The sequence below is a fragment of the Pseudonaja textilis genome, chromosome 7, assembly GCF_049901715.1.
Source record: "Pseudonaja textilis isolate UNSWEBS1 chromosome 7, rPseTex1.2, whole genome shotgun sequence".
Classification (NCBI taxonomy): Eukaryota; Metazoa; Chordata; class Lepidosauria; order Squamata; family Elapidae; genus Pseudonaja; species Pseudonaja textilis.
In genome coordinates this window covers 60971745-60986070 of record NC_141996.1, presented here as the reverse complement: position 1 = coordinate 60986070, position 14326 = coordinate 60971745, and the positions used below count along the sequence as shown (strand labels likewise).

At 35.4% G+C, this 14326-nt stretch overlaps 1 protein-coding gene across 2 annotated transcripts in view; it reads right to left on the bottom strand.

The window, feature by feature from the left end:
• DSCAM (DS cell adhesion molecule) overlaps positions 1 to 14326 on the bottom strand; it is a 420440-nt gene that overhangs the window by 102391 nt on the left and 303723 nt on the right. For both annotated transcript variants that reach the window (XM_087937792.1, XM_087937791.1), the window contains exons 12-15: positions 14126 to 14322; positions 11478 to 11574; positions 9102 to 9230; positions 4690 to 4857 (exon numbers count right to left, since the gene is read on the bottom strand). In XM_087937792.1, coding sequence (XP_087793918.1) covers positions 4690 to 4857; positions 9102 to 9230; positions 11478 to 11574; positions 14126 to 14322 — 591 coding nt within the window. The remainder of the gene's footprint in view (positions 1 to 4689; positions 4858 to 9101; positions 9231 to 11477; positions 11575 to 14125; positions 14323 to 14326) is intronic.

Here is a 14326-nt window from a genome sequence, read left to right as displayed (position 1 = left end):
CAGCAGAACTAGAAAACCTATAATGCCCTAATTGATCACAGAGCCAAGAAAACAAATATGGCATATCTCAGCTCACTTTCTCAGTTTATATTATCCCTCTCAAGAGAGAGAGAGAGAGACAGCCCTGTTTGTAAACATACATCTAGTTCTTTTTCAAAAGAGTCCCAAGTACATTTAGATAAGGATGCTGGGCAATGCTTGATTGGTGATTTTCAAAATGCCAATCAGCGCCATGCAGGTGGCTGCTTCTGCAAAAGCCAGATGTATAGCTTCTCCTGCGCCTCAAATTAAGACGGCCATGGGCAGCAGCCCAGCCATTAAAGGACATAGCACAGCAGTCTACGTTGTCCAGGAGGAACTAGGCAAAGCCAAATCTTTGACTACAGGTGAAACTTGAAAAATTAGAATATCGTGCAAAAGTTCATTTATTTCAGTAATGCAACTTAAAAGGTGAAACTAGTATATGAGATAGACTCATTACATGCAAAGCAAGATAGTTCAAGCCATGATTTGTCATAATTGCAATGATTATGGCTTACAGCCCATGAAAACCCCAAATCCACAATCTCAGAAAATTAGAGTATTACATGCAATCAATAAAACAAGGATTGTACATAGAACAATATCGGACCTCTGAAAAGTATAAGCATGCATATGTACTCAGTACTTGGTTTGGGCCCCTTTTGTAGCAATTACTGCCTCAATGTGGCATGGCATGGAAACTATCAGCCTGTGGCACTGCTGAGGTGTTATGGAAGATTCTCTATGGGGTTCAGGTCAGGTAAGTTTGTTGGCCAATCAAGCACAGTAATCCCATGGTGATTGAACCAGGTTTTGGTGCTTTTGGCAGTGTGGGCAGGTGCCAAGTCCTGCTGGAAAATGAAGTCAGCATCCCCATAAAGCTCGTCTGCGGAAGGAAGCATGAAGTGCTCCAAAATCTCCTGATAGATGGCTGCATTGACCCTGGACTTAATGAAGTACAGTGGACCAACACCAGCAGATGACTTGGCTCCCCAAATCAACACAGACTGTGGAAACTTCACACTGGACTTCAAGCATCTTGCAGTGTGTGCCTCTCCATTCTTCCTCCAGACTCTGGGTCCTTGGTTTCCAAATGAGATGCAAAAGTTGCTCTCATCAGAAAAGAGGACTTTGGACTACTGAGCAACAGACCAGTTCTGTTTTTCTTTAGCCCAGGTAAAACGCTTCTGACATTGTTTGTTGTTCAGGAGCAGCTTGACAAGAGGAATACGACATTTGAAGCCCTTGTCCAGGATCCATCTGTGTGTGGTGGCTCTTGATGCACTGACTCCAGCCTCAGTCCACTCCTTGTGAAAGTCCCCAACACTTTTGAATGGCTTTTCCTGACAATCCTCTCCAGGCTGCGGTCATCCCTGCTGCTTGTGCACCTTTTTCTTCCACACTTTTCCCTTCCACAAAGCTTTCTATTAATGTGCTTTGATACAGCACTTTGGGAACATCCAACTTCTTTTGCAATTACCTTTTGAGGCTTTCCCTCCTTATGGAGGATGTCAGTGATGATTTTCTGCACAACTGTCAGGACAGCAGTCTTTCCCATGATTGTGATTCCTACTAAACTAGACTGAGGGACCATTTAAAGGTTCAGGAACCCTTTGCAGGTGTTATGGCTTAATTAGCTGATTGGAGTGGGACACTTTGAGCCTAGAATATTGAACCTTTTCACAATATTCTTATTTTCTGAGATTGTGGATTTGGGGTTTTCATGAGCTGTAAGCCATAATCATCTTAATTATGACAAATCACAGCTTGAACTTTCTTGCTTTGCATGTAATGAGTCTATCTCATATATTAGGTTCACCTTTTAAGATGCATTACTGAAATAAACGAACTTTTTCACGATATTCTAATTTTTCGAGTTTCACCTGTATGTCATCACCACATCATTGATGAAGAATGTTAGATTGCATCCACAGCAAAGGTTTCATTAGTTTCATTAACATTCATTTCAAACAGCGAAAAGCATCTTTATGCTATCTCCGTGGCAGGTTAACAATGATATGAAAGCAATGTCATAAAGACATGACATAAAAATGGGGCATATCTGTGCCACAATTGGGGGAACGTGAACTCTTAGAAACTAGAAGTACTGGGTAAGAAACAGTAAGCTGGAATCAATGCACACTCAGAGCGTAGAGAGAGACAAACTAATAAAAATGACAGTAATTCATTTACTGGTCCAAATTCCTGATATTAAAGCTGATCTCAACACTAGAGAGATCAATGATCTACAATAGCTCAGTCCAAGGCAGTTTGCAGTGTTATTGAACAAAATTCCATTTCTCGTCTGCTTGACTTTTTTTACATGCAATAAAGGTTGACTTGAATCTTACTCTATTAAAATACAGTAAAACAATAATGCTGCACAACCCGTTTTCATACTACGATCATTGTTTCTTAAAACAATGGTAAATGACATACATTTTAAAAACAAATGTCAGTATTAAACTTTACGGCTGAGCATACACGTTTTTTTAAAAAGTGCAACATCTGTTGGGGTCATGGGAAAGTTCAAAGTGCAGTTTGAAATGGATTCTACAAAATCTTATCTTAGAATTACAATGTCAAACGGAATCATTCCAAGGTAGCAAATGAAATTAAGTATTTAATCTAATTCAGAGTAATTCAATGGCAACTTGGAGATGTGATGGATTTTTCTAAGTCTCCAATATTTGGTTTGTTTTCATCAGACATAAACCAAACTGGGGTCAGTAGGATGGGAGAAGCTTGGAACGGTATAAGCTTTCTGATATTGACATGATACCCAGCCACTATATTTTCTCCAAATCCTCCTGACAGGAAGCTTGTGGAAACACTGCTCTATTGTTTTCGTGAATTTGTTTGGGCAGGTTCATTTGGAAGAAGAGAGAAAAGAGAAATTAAGAGTCTTTCTGCTGCTTTCTTATTTATTTATTTAATTAATTATTAAACAAATTTATATGACTAACCATCTTGATAGACTTTTTAAAACATTATTTGCTCTTTGTTATACCTCTTGCCTTGTTTTCTTATCTATTTCTTTTTATGCATATTGTTCCCTAAATCTCAGCTTGTTGGGCTGACATGTAGTTATTATCTCTGTTAATTGCTATGTTCTGCTGTGCAGCAATCTTTAGCTCTTTTAACCTCTCCCATTTCCCCTTTTTCTCACTACCACCAATATTTTCTTTCTATTATTTATGTATCTGTTTGTTTGCAATAAGTACTCCATCTTTGTTGTGTAAATTTATCTGAGAGAGCATATATGCTGTTAGATGGCTGTAATCCAAAACTTTCTTTAAATTGCTAAGTATTATATTACAATAGTGGTGATATACATAGTTCTCAGACTTTTTAAAAATGTTTGTTGGGATATTCCCCTCCAAAATATCACTCTGAATAAACCGTGTGAACAAACTTATATTTCAGTAAAACAAGCAGTCAGATGGTGGTGGCCTCTGCAATCTTAAATTTGTTTTTAAAAAGCTTGTTAACATTATATTTTTTAAATGGTATCTCATTTACATTCCTTTAATGGAATTTCTCTATTGACTTTCTTTTGGACAATTTGGAAGTTGCTGTGCTGACCTTTCTTCATTCATGCTATGCTTGTCTTTAAATAAAGTGAAAGGGAATATTTTAAAAAAACTTGTCTTTGAAGACTGAATCCTTTGAAGAAATCCAGGTGAAGTTTTGCAGGGTTAATCTCTATTAAAGAATCTATCCCTCAGCTATTCTTGTCCCATTCTGCCAAAAAACAAAGCAGTGCAAGCATTTTGACCCTTTTAGCTTAGCCTTTAAATTAAATATTTTATTAATTTAGCTTTCAAAACAGTATACATCAAGTTGTCTTCAAATTTTGAATCACTAATGTGAATCAAATCATGAATTTGAACCTCAAATTCTAATCACATTTTGGCTGACTCACTGAGCCCACCCCCCAAAATCTCCCATTTGTAATTTAAGATCAAAAAAATTGAAATAACTCAAAAATAATCTCAGATTTAATCTTACCATATATTTCTGCCTCTAAGGTGCCATCCCTGCTTTTGTTATATGATAATTAAAGTTACCCCTTCAGTAAAAATTTTAAAACATAATACAATGAAACCCTCATTGAATGAGACCATCATTTAAGTATATATATCCCTGAGATGGTAGATATATTGTCTCTAAAACAGTCCAGCTAAGAGAGTTCAATTTACATTAATTTCATCTTATTTTTTTTACATCATCTGTAGTGATTTATGTTATTTATATAATGAAAGCATTACCTAAATGACTTCATTTTCATGTCATACACAAATGACACAATGTGATTTTTATGTTGTTATGATAACATGGGATACAGAGAACATAAATGCCCACAAATATATACTTTATATTTAATAGTCATCTCTTCATCTATGGTTCATTGAAAGAAAGATTCACAATTTGGAGACCAAGATTACAAATTGGCTTAAATTTAAACCAGTACTAAATATGAACACGTGTTTACACATGGGTTTAAGTGACTAATGACAAAATTTTAAATATAAAAGTATCAATATCAGGCTGTTGAGGAACCCTGTTTAACTGCTGCTATAATGCATCATGTATAGAATTCTTTGACATATTTGGCATGTTAAAAATACCCTAAGTTCAATAATAACTACAGTATGTAGAAAGTACCTGCTTCATCTGTGGTGATAGTAAGTTCATTGCTGGCTTCACTTTTGCCAATCCGATTTTTTGCATACATGCGGATGTTGTAGGTAGAAGAAGCATGTAGGTCAATGATTGTGGCTTGATTCAGCTGTGGAGAAACATCTTTGGTTCTTTGGACAGAATCCCAGGAGTCTAAAGAAATTGTGAGAAATATAATAAATTTTCTTCCATTTATGACTTCCTTTGTTTAAAATATTGAACTATGTAATAAGTCAACCATTTCAAGGACCGATAACACTGGTAAAATTTTGCTATATTTACTCTTAGTTAGATAAGATTTTGATCAGTTCAATATTTATGCACATACCCTTTTTAGCATGCCTATTCCTTCAAAGTGCTAAGAGAAAATAAACAGGAAAGATATTAAAGAAAATGTTTAGAAGAGATATTAGTTGAAGACTCTGTTTTTAATGCATTATAGTTGTCTTTGGTGTAAATTATTTTGAATAAAGTTCATGCAGTACACCAGCTTGATGACTTCCAACTTTTTAGTTAGTTGTCTAATGATTGCAACAGTTGTCCCTAATAACAGAAAGGGATGGGTTAATGAAGTGCAGGTGTCTGCTAATGACCAATAGTTAACTTGTCAGTCAGGACGGAGTCTCAACTGCTCCTCTATCTCTAGACAATACTGAGGATTAACAGTAATAAATACAAAAAAAATGTGAAACCACTTTTCTATGAGCAATCATTATCTCTTAGAATTCAAAGTGCCAAAATACTTTGTTTGATAAGAAGGGCATACAAAATCTGGAAAATTGGGTACCTATGGCATCAAATTCTTGTTTCTCACTATAATTGGGAAGGAAAAGGACAAAAAAGTGCCTAAGAAGAGAGAGAGAGACTGATCAACTTCATAGCAGCACTAGAATGAAACCCCAAGAATATATCTTTATTTTCTCAAGTTCATACAAATCTCTTTCTCTGCTTCAGTGTAAGCATTAAATGAATAGAATCTAGCAGATGTGAAGACTGAGCACCAAAGGGTTGTGAACAGTTGCTTGAGGAATCAGTAGCTGCACAGAAATGAGAGCAAGAGAATCTGAATAGTAATATTTACACGTAACTTGTTCAGCAGCTTGTCCTAATCTGTATCTTCTGTCAAATTTTCTCTTGTTTTCATGAGCCCCTGCACAAAAAGATGCTATAGGAATGTTTATAGCATTTGCCCTTAACTGCTACTGCAGTGATAAAGAAGGATTAATTGATTTAGTCTATAGCATCTAGACCAGAGTGAATGGACAGCTCTTCAATAGGTATGTGCAGAATCTAGTTATTGTCTATATAAAATTAACAGCAGATCACAATGAATGGTTAGAGATCACACAAACCGTGCTAAAATCCTTCACACCTGGTAAGGCATTTCAGCATCTAAAGCCTTTATATGCATTATGAAATGTCTTATTTTTGAGTGGGTGAAATCATGTATTGCAAGATATGGGTTTTTGGGTCAAGGTACCTCAGCTAACTTACAGAATGTGTCTGAATTCAGTACCCATGACTCCCACAAAATTGAAATTTGACAAATTTGATTTTATAAGATTACAATGACCATAAAACAGTTTATGACATAACACAAAATGTTATAAAACATATCCTGTGCTGATGTTTGACTGTGCTTTATTTATATAGTTCACCATGGGCTATTTTCACGATAGATATACCTCTAAATGTATCTCAACTTTTCCAGTGAAGGCAATACATTGTAAGTTCTCCCATTGTTGAAGACATTGAGGAATCATAAAGAAATGACTTTTGAAAAGATGGCCCAAGGGATCAAGGGTTGTCTAGTTACATTAAAAGTTATGTTAAGTTTGTTCTCAGTGAAACATAAATTCATAAGATAAAAATACACTCGTCATAGTTGAGAAAAAAACTACTACATATAAATAAAAAATTACCTATAAAAATATCACTGGAGGATTTTAAGAAAATACAAATATAACATGGCAACCTAGCAATAGAGTAGAATAAGCAAAACTGATCCCTAAGGCCTGGAGGGGGGGAGAACCAGGTCTTAATGGCTTTCCTAAAGATGAACAGCATGCCATATATTGGGAGGCAGATTGTTCCAGGAAACAGGGGCAACCATAGAAAAGGCACACCTTCTAGAGCCCCTAAAAAAACAAGATTTCAAAGAACAAACCTATAGCAGGCTCTATCTGTGGAAGTGTGGGAGACAGGCAGGTATTCTTGGAAAAAAGAAGTCAAGTAACCTGGTCCTATGTCATGTAGGACTATAAAGATGATAACCAGAACCTGGAATTTTACCTGCAAGCCTACTGGAAACCAACGCAGCTCATGGAGTTTGATGTTATATGGGCATACTGAGATACGTCCATAATTATCTGCACTGCTGCATTCTAAATTAACTGAATGATCATTATCATTATCATCATCATCATCATCATCATCCACAACAACAACAACAACATTCTAACTATCTTTAGAGAAAATTAAAATTAAGGAGGAATTAATAAAATGAATAATAAAATGAAATTCAATATAGAGAAAAGTAAAGTCCTACACTTAGGCAAGAAAAACTAAAAGTACACATATAGACTGGGTGAAACCAGTCTCAATAGCAGTAACTGTGAGAGGAATCTTGGAGTCTTAGTGGATCACCAGCTAAATTTGAGCCAGCAGTATGCAGCAGCCGCCAAAAAAGCTAATGCAATCCTAAGTTGTATTAACAGAGGGATACAATCAAGATCAAGGGAAGTACTAATACCACTCTATAAAGCCTTAGTAAGACCACACCTAGAGTACTGCATCCAGTTTTGGTCACCATATTATAAAAAGATGTTGAGACTCTAGAAAAAGTACAGAGAAGAGCAACCAGGATGATTAGGGGACTGGAGGCTAAAACATACAACAAACGATTGCAGGAACTGGGCTTGGCTAGTCTAGTAAAGAGAAGGACCAGGGGAGACATGATAGCGGTCTTCCAATATTTGAAGGGCTGCCACATGGAGGAAGAGGTCAAGCTATTTTCTAAAGCGCTTGTAGGCCAGACAAGGAATAATGGATGGAAACTGAACAAGGAGATTTAACCTGGAAACAAGGAGAAACTTTCTGACAGTGAGAACAATCAACCAATGGAACAGCTTGCCCTTGGAAGTTGTGGGAGCGCCATCAGTTGAGACCTTCAAGAAGAGATTGGACTGCCATTTGTCAGAAATGGTGTAGGGTCTCCCACTTGGGTGGGGGTTTGGACTAGATGACCTACAAGGTCCCTTCCAACTCTGATTAACTGTATCTGTATCTGAAAGGAAAAACCCTCCAAAAGTTTTTGTTTTTATTCGTTTGAGAAAATTGAGGAAAATATGTTTAAAGGTAAGTTGATAGTTTTCCATTTCTGCCAACCTTTCAATCATTCTGTCCTCTGTAAAACTAGTAGGTTGCTTCTGTGCTCTTGGGAATAAAAATATGTCTTATATTTCTCAAATACAAATGTGACAGTCTTCTTGACCTCTGCACCTTCTCTACAGTTGTTACTTTCAGAATTCTAAATTTATCTGGCAAGAGGTATTGCAGTGCATTAGGAAAATGCCAGACTGGAGAAGGCCATCATGATTGTGGCTCAAAATGGCACACCTCTTTCCCTTGGCCCAGTCATCTTTCCAAGCATAATTAAGGACTCTACATCAATAACTTCATCAGCTCAGTTGTATCAGAACTCTTCTAAACACCTTTTGCCATAATTTATTAAGAAAAAGGATCATACTGATGATCTTTTTCATTTATACTACACCAACATTTTATATGGCCAGGGCCATAAAAAACCAACTATTTTATATAAATTTTAATATGTGTTACTTGATAAACATATGTAACTCACTGTACAAGAATTTAATGTAAGAAATTAAGCTTGAAATTGTTTGAAATGAGAATGCTGTTATCTGGAGATATTAAAAATAAGACTTCAAAACTGGGTTTTGAATTTCACGCTACTAAGTGGAAAACAATACCTTTCCCAAAGAATGGCTACCTAAATGGTCAGAGATTTTAGTTTCTTGTGAAAATGTACTTTGATGTATCTGTTTAACAAGCTGTAATTGAAATCAATCTGTATAAAAGGTTAAATCTATGGGAAGGAAGAGCAAAATAAATAAACTCAGACACTTATTTTTAGTATTACAGAGATTATCAGCTAAGATAAAAATATACTCCTCATAGCTGAGAAAAAACTAGTACATATAAATAAAAAATTACATAAATAAAAAAAAATATGAATATTTGGTACATTTCATTAAAGTCCTTGATCAAGCTCATGGAGCAAAAGAGAGATCACCATCAAATCATTATCCATCCATCCTAACAGAAAAGCAGGAAATGTTGCAAAGCTGTAGGATGGATTTCATAAAATATCTTACCAGACTTGTTTTTGCATTCTATATCATAGCCTGTGATTGGACTATTTCCATCAAATCCCATGGTCCATCTTAGGGCAATGCTACGTGCTCTCACTTCTCGAATTTCTATTTCTGGAGGATCTGGAGGTTCTGGACAAACAGACAAACTCTGCTTTAATTAAGAGAAAGAATCAGCTACACCACTTACAATTACACAAAAACTTATTTTCTTCAGTCAGTGAATTTTATATTCATTTGTCCCTTTCCATAAATTCAGAAATATATTTTTCTCATTAGCTTATTTAGAAATCTAATATGTCTAAAGTTGTTACACTAAAATTTCAACTAACTCTCTCCCCAGAACTGCTGTTGCCTACAAAATTCATATGATGTTGATTTTCTGTATTGTAAACTTAAGTAAATTAAGATGGCAGTGCTATTAAAACTGAATCTCTCTACTTCTACATTTCTTATTATGCATGTGTTAGTGCAACACTATCAGCTGGGAAGGAGAGACAGTCATTTAAGCATTAAATTCTGGCAGGTAGAAGCAAGATGGTAGAAGACAGCCTGAGGGGATCTACAGATATCTATTATGTCACCTTAAGCTATCCTGCCATTCCCAGATGGCAGAAACACTCTTATGACGTGAGCACTGAAGAAAGACTCAACCATGACCCACCTGGCTATGGTACATGAATATAAAGGGGCTACCATCGTGCACTCTTCAGAAGGTCAACCGTCTTGGGATGGCCCTCTCAGTTTGTGTTTAGAATTTATAGAAGTGGGGGAAAGGGGAGGGGGAAGGGAGAGTAAGGAGTAAGATTTTTTAAACATGTTCGAAGAAAGTGGACTAAAAATGTGTCAGCTAATCACACTATACCAAAATTAAGTAGTATAGAAGTTTTGCAAACAAATGAAAATAATAAAATTGTTTACTAAAATTATCTACACCAGTGGCCCCAACCTTTCTGGCACTAGAGACCAGTTTTGGAAAAAAATTGTCTTCTGTGAACTGGGGTGTGTGTTTGTGTCACATGTGCAGATAGCAGATGAAGCTTCACTCGCTCACCCACCATTTGTGCAGCTTGGCTCCTAACAGGCCATGGATCGATACCGGTCCAGGGCCTGAGGCTTAGGATCATGGATCTACATTATATGATGCATAAGCAAATATTGTGATTGTGGGTTTATGTGTCTGCATTTTATGTGTAATTAATTTATAAATGTACAGATATCTAATGAAGTATATAACAGTGAATATTCTGTACTAGAATATAAAGAAGAACCAGCAGGTTCTCCATAATGCATAGTTGTTTCAGCTGAAATGTTTAAATCAAAAAAATCCCCTAAGCTTTTGTTTCAGGAATAACAATTATATTTATTGTAAATGGGAATTAGAATCCCAGTTTACTGTGAATCCTAAGTGGATATAGGATCTTCTATGTAAGATTGAGAGCAAGTACGCTATCTAGAGCCATGTGCCTGATTTTTGTCTCAATGTGGTATTTAATAAGATATCATCTAAGCTATTGTAGAACCTGCCAATTCCTGTTGGATGATGGTTTCTTTCCTTAGTGAGAAGTATAGTTAGGGAAATCTGGTTCAGATACATACTGACTATTTGGATTCAGAATATATATTGATGTATTTCATTTAAAGCATACTGTCTTTAAAAAAAAATGCACTATTTCTTCTTCATAACTGAAATCAGACAGTTTTTGTTTAGGTTACTGCAAGCCTAAAATTACCTAATTAAGGTCACCAGCACACTTCTATGAATATTAGACAAAGTCCTACTGACTTCTGTTGAGTTTATTCTTTATTATATAGCCTGAATCTCATTATGTCAACAGTATTTATTATTGAATAGTAATCCAGATTGTGGTTTAATTATAAATAGTAAGATATGATATCCGACTATAAGACCAGCTGTAGGGAAATTGCTGTATAGCATTTATTTAGAATCACCTTCATAGGGCACTTAATTCATGAATTTGTTGCAAGAACGAATAGTACCCTTGTAAGAAAAATTTTCATTCATAAAATCTGACATATGGATGATGAGCTCCTTTAAATGTGGATACCAGGTTGGTGGAACCCCAATATAAATAAGGACTTTTAGTATGTTTTATGTTCAGGTTATGTTTAAATCCTCCTAATCTTTCTTATTATATCAGATTTGACGATTTAAGTCAATTCCATCCATAAGCAACGTATTTCATGGGTAGCTCTACAATTCAGGTTTAATAGTTCCAGTCGTAAGTCTGAACCTCTTAAAGCTTCCAATAAATACTTTAATTATGACTAATTCCCCCCCAACAGATTTCTGAGCATGACGTACACTTACTGTACTACAATAGCTGTGTTTTTTTCCTTATGTTGTCCTCTTCCTACCTTGCACAGTGAGCTGAATTATTCCACGATCCTCTCCATATGAATTGATGGCATGGCAGGAGAAGAAACCAGAATCTTCTCGCACTGTTGGCAAAATCTATATTATCGAGTGAAAAGAATAAAATACATTCAATAGGAAACATTTAAATTTAGGCTAGTCTTCACTGCAATATTTGCTAATGTTAGAAAAGTTTATATGGTCAGTAAACAACATTACAGCTTCATTAGGATTGCTGCAATGCAAAGTCCCATATCCAAGAAGTTAAACAAACTATAACAACTTACTGGAATTGAAATTATTTTCCTTATGTACATAGTTTATATGGGTTATATTTTACATATGACCTGTTCTTCCTTTATACAGTCCAAAATGACTGAGATACAATTCCCAGATTCTATTCAAGAAATCTGCAGAACCTGTTATTTCCCTAGCTGCCAGGGTAAGCAGGGTGAGTAAAACAGTATCAGGTCACATGATTCCAAATAATTATTTCTTGTTCTTCTCTTGTTAGAAAAGTCAGTTCTGTTTTATAGTAATAATACAACATGAAAGGATACATTCAATCTGATTTTTGACTAACAATACTTTTCCAGTGAATTTCTATTTTAAATTTACAGTTTGTCCACAGATTGTTGGTGCATATTACAGAAAGGTTATAAAAGAGTAGCTGTGTCTACTTTGAGAAACTCTAAAGTGTTTCTTTAAATCCAGAATGGGTTTTGTTTTTACCTTAGTTACTATCAGAAGTTTGTGTATATTCTGCAGATATTTTTTCTGGATGATGAATAAGACTTAATTTACGCACAATTTAATTTGTGCACAAAATTCATGCACAAAATTTGATTAGGCTCGGTTTCTTGCCTGCATAAGAAGCATTTACATTTGGATGGGAGGGGTGTCTAAAAAAATTACATCTGTTCTATTAGCACACATATAAAGGTTACCCTTCTTAAGAAATATACAAAAATTCAGAAGACGTTTTATAGCAGTCTTTCTTTTTGAAGGATTAGATTTATTCTTTGTAGGGGATATGGGCAGAAGACTGATTTGCTAAGGCAAAATGTCTGAAAGAGCTCCGAGGATAGCTGCAGATGCTAGGCTGGTAGGAATCCATTTTTTCCAGAGATAGCAAAAAGAGCACTGAACTATCTTAATACTTCAGTGTATCATAATTCTTCCTCCAATCATTAATTCTACTTTTCCTTCCTTTTTCTCCCCATACTGCACTTTGTGTATCTTAAGCAAATTCTACAATTCTGCAGTCTTAAAGATAGTTTACAATCCTTCAGGATTGAATCAGTTAATAGATTTTATGTATGGAAGAAAGGTCTAAATAAGGAGAAACTGACAATTTTTATACATAAGAGTTTTTTGTGGTATCACAAATTGCTAACAAAGCTTCAATGGGGCTCAGATTCTGAGTTAGTCTGCTTCAAACCACTACTTAGGATTCATCCAAATTAATTCAGGATTTATCCACTTCCATTGCACATCCCCACTAATACAAGGCTAAAACATGAAGGCTTGATAAATCATATGACACATGCAAATTATAGGCAATTTTATAAGCTTTCAACAGCTGGTTGAATTTCTCATTCCTGCAAAGTGTCACAAATAAAGAATTATCCCAATATATATGTGTGCATTTATATATGATCATGTGTATGAATATACTAGACATTATTTTAGACCAATATATTATATCTAAATGAAAACTAATAGATGGTGACAATCTTAGATTACGTTTCCATCTTATGTATAAAGAGTACCATATACAAATCTTTGACAGCAACTGCTAGCTTGCCTAGGTAGTACTTCAATTTGCTCTGCACCTTTTGCTTCCTAGTATAGTCTAATTGTGCTATCCTGAATGGTAGGGAGGAAGAAAGTTATCAGATTATTTTTTCTTCAGATTTGATGAACTATAGAGTTGTGCAAAACGATTCAAGCTGAAAACAATTTGGGCTTGAAATATCTACTCTGTCAGAGTTGTTAATTGACTAGGAGTGTTGCAATGCTGTTCCAACTGAGCAGAGTGTTCCATCACTGTTTTAGATTCAAAGTCTACTTTGTGTAAAGCCAGAGCAATGTCAGAATTTTTAATAGTGTCATTTTGAGCCAAAAATATTAACACATATATAGTGAATTCTAATCTAAGGAGAGATGAAATCAGAATTGGAATTTTTGCTTGTTGGAAATGTAAGAGAAGAAAAATAGGAGTAGACGGTCTCTGTGGAAGAGAATCTTCTTCACTTACTCTGGTAATCTGGAAAAAATCATGTGTCCTTATGAAGAACATATGTAAGACATGCCTGAAAAAACAGATGGCATGATTCTGAATTTTCTAGGCAAATAAAGTCTTTGATTCCATCTTGACTAGGGATAGTTGTAGTCCAATCTATGTGGACAGTATCAGATCTAGAAAATCTGCTGAAAAATTAGGAACTAATCCAAACTGAAAAGTAGTGTGGGGATATTATCAAAAGATATCAATGAACATAACCTGTTTTATGCAATTGATAGTGAAGCTCTGTGGCTGAACAACACAGCAGAAAATCAAATATTTCCATAGGTTCTAGCCTGTTTTTATTTTTGAACAAAATTACTGCCCATATTGTAAATGCAAATATCAACTTGGTTTTATCACCTGTAAAATAGAGATGACTTCATCGCCCACTTCTTTTGTAGAAACAAAATAGCGGGACATTTCAGGATTAATTATCCTATCTTCTTTCTCCCAGCGGACTATGATGGGTTTTTCCCCATGAGCTGTGCAACTCATCTCTTTCTTTTGACCCTGTGTTGCCAAGGTGGTATTTGGATAGGAGGTTATCATAGCAGGAACTAA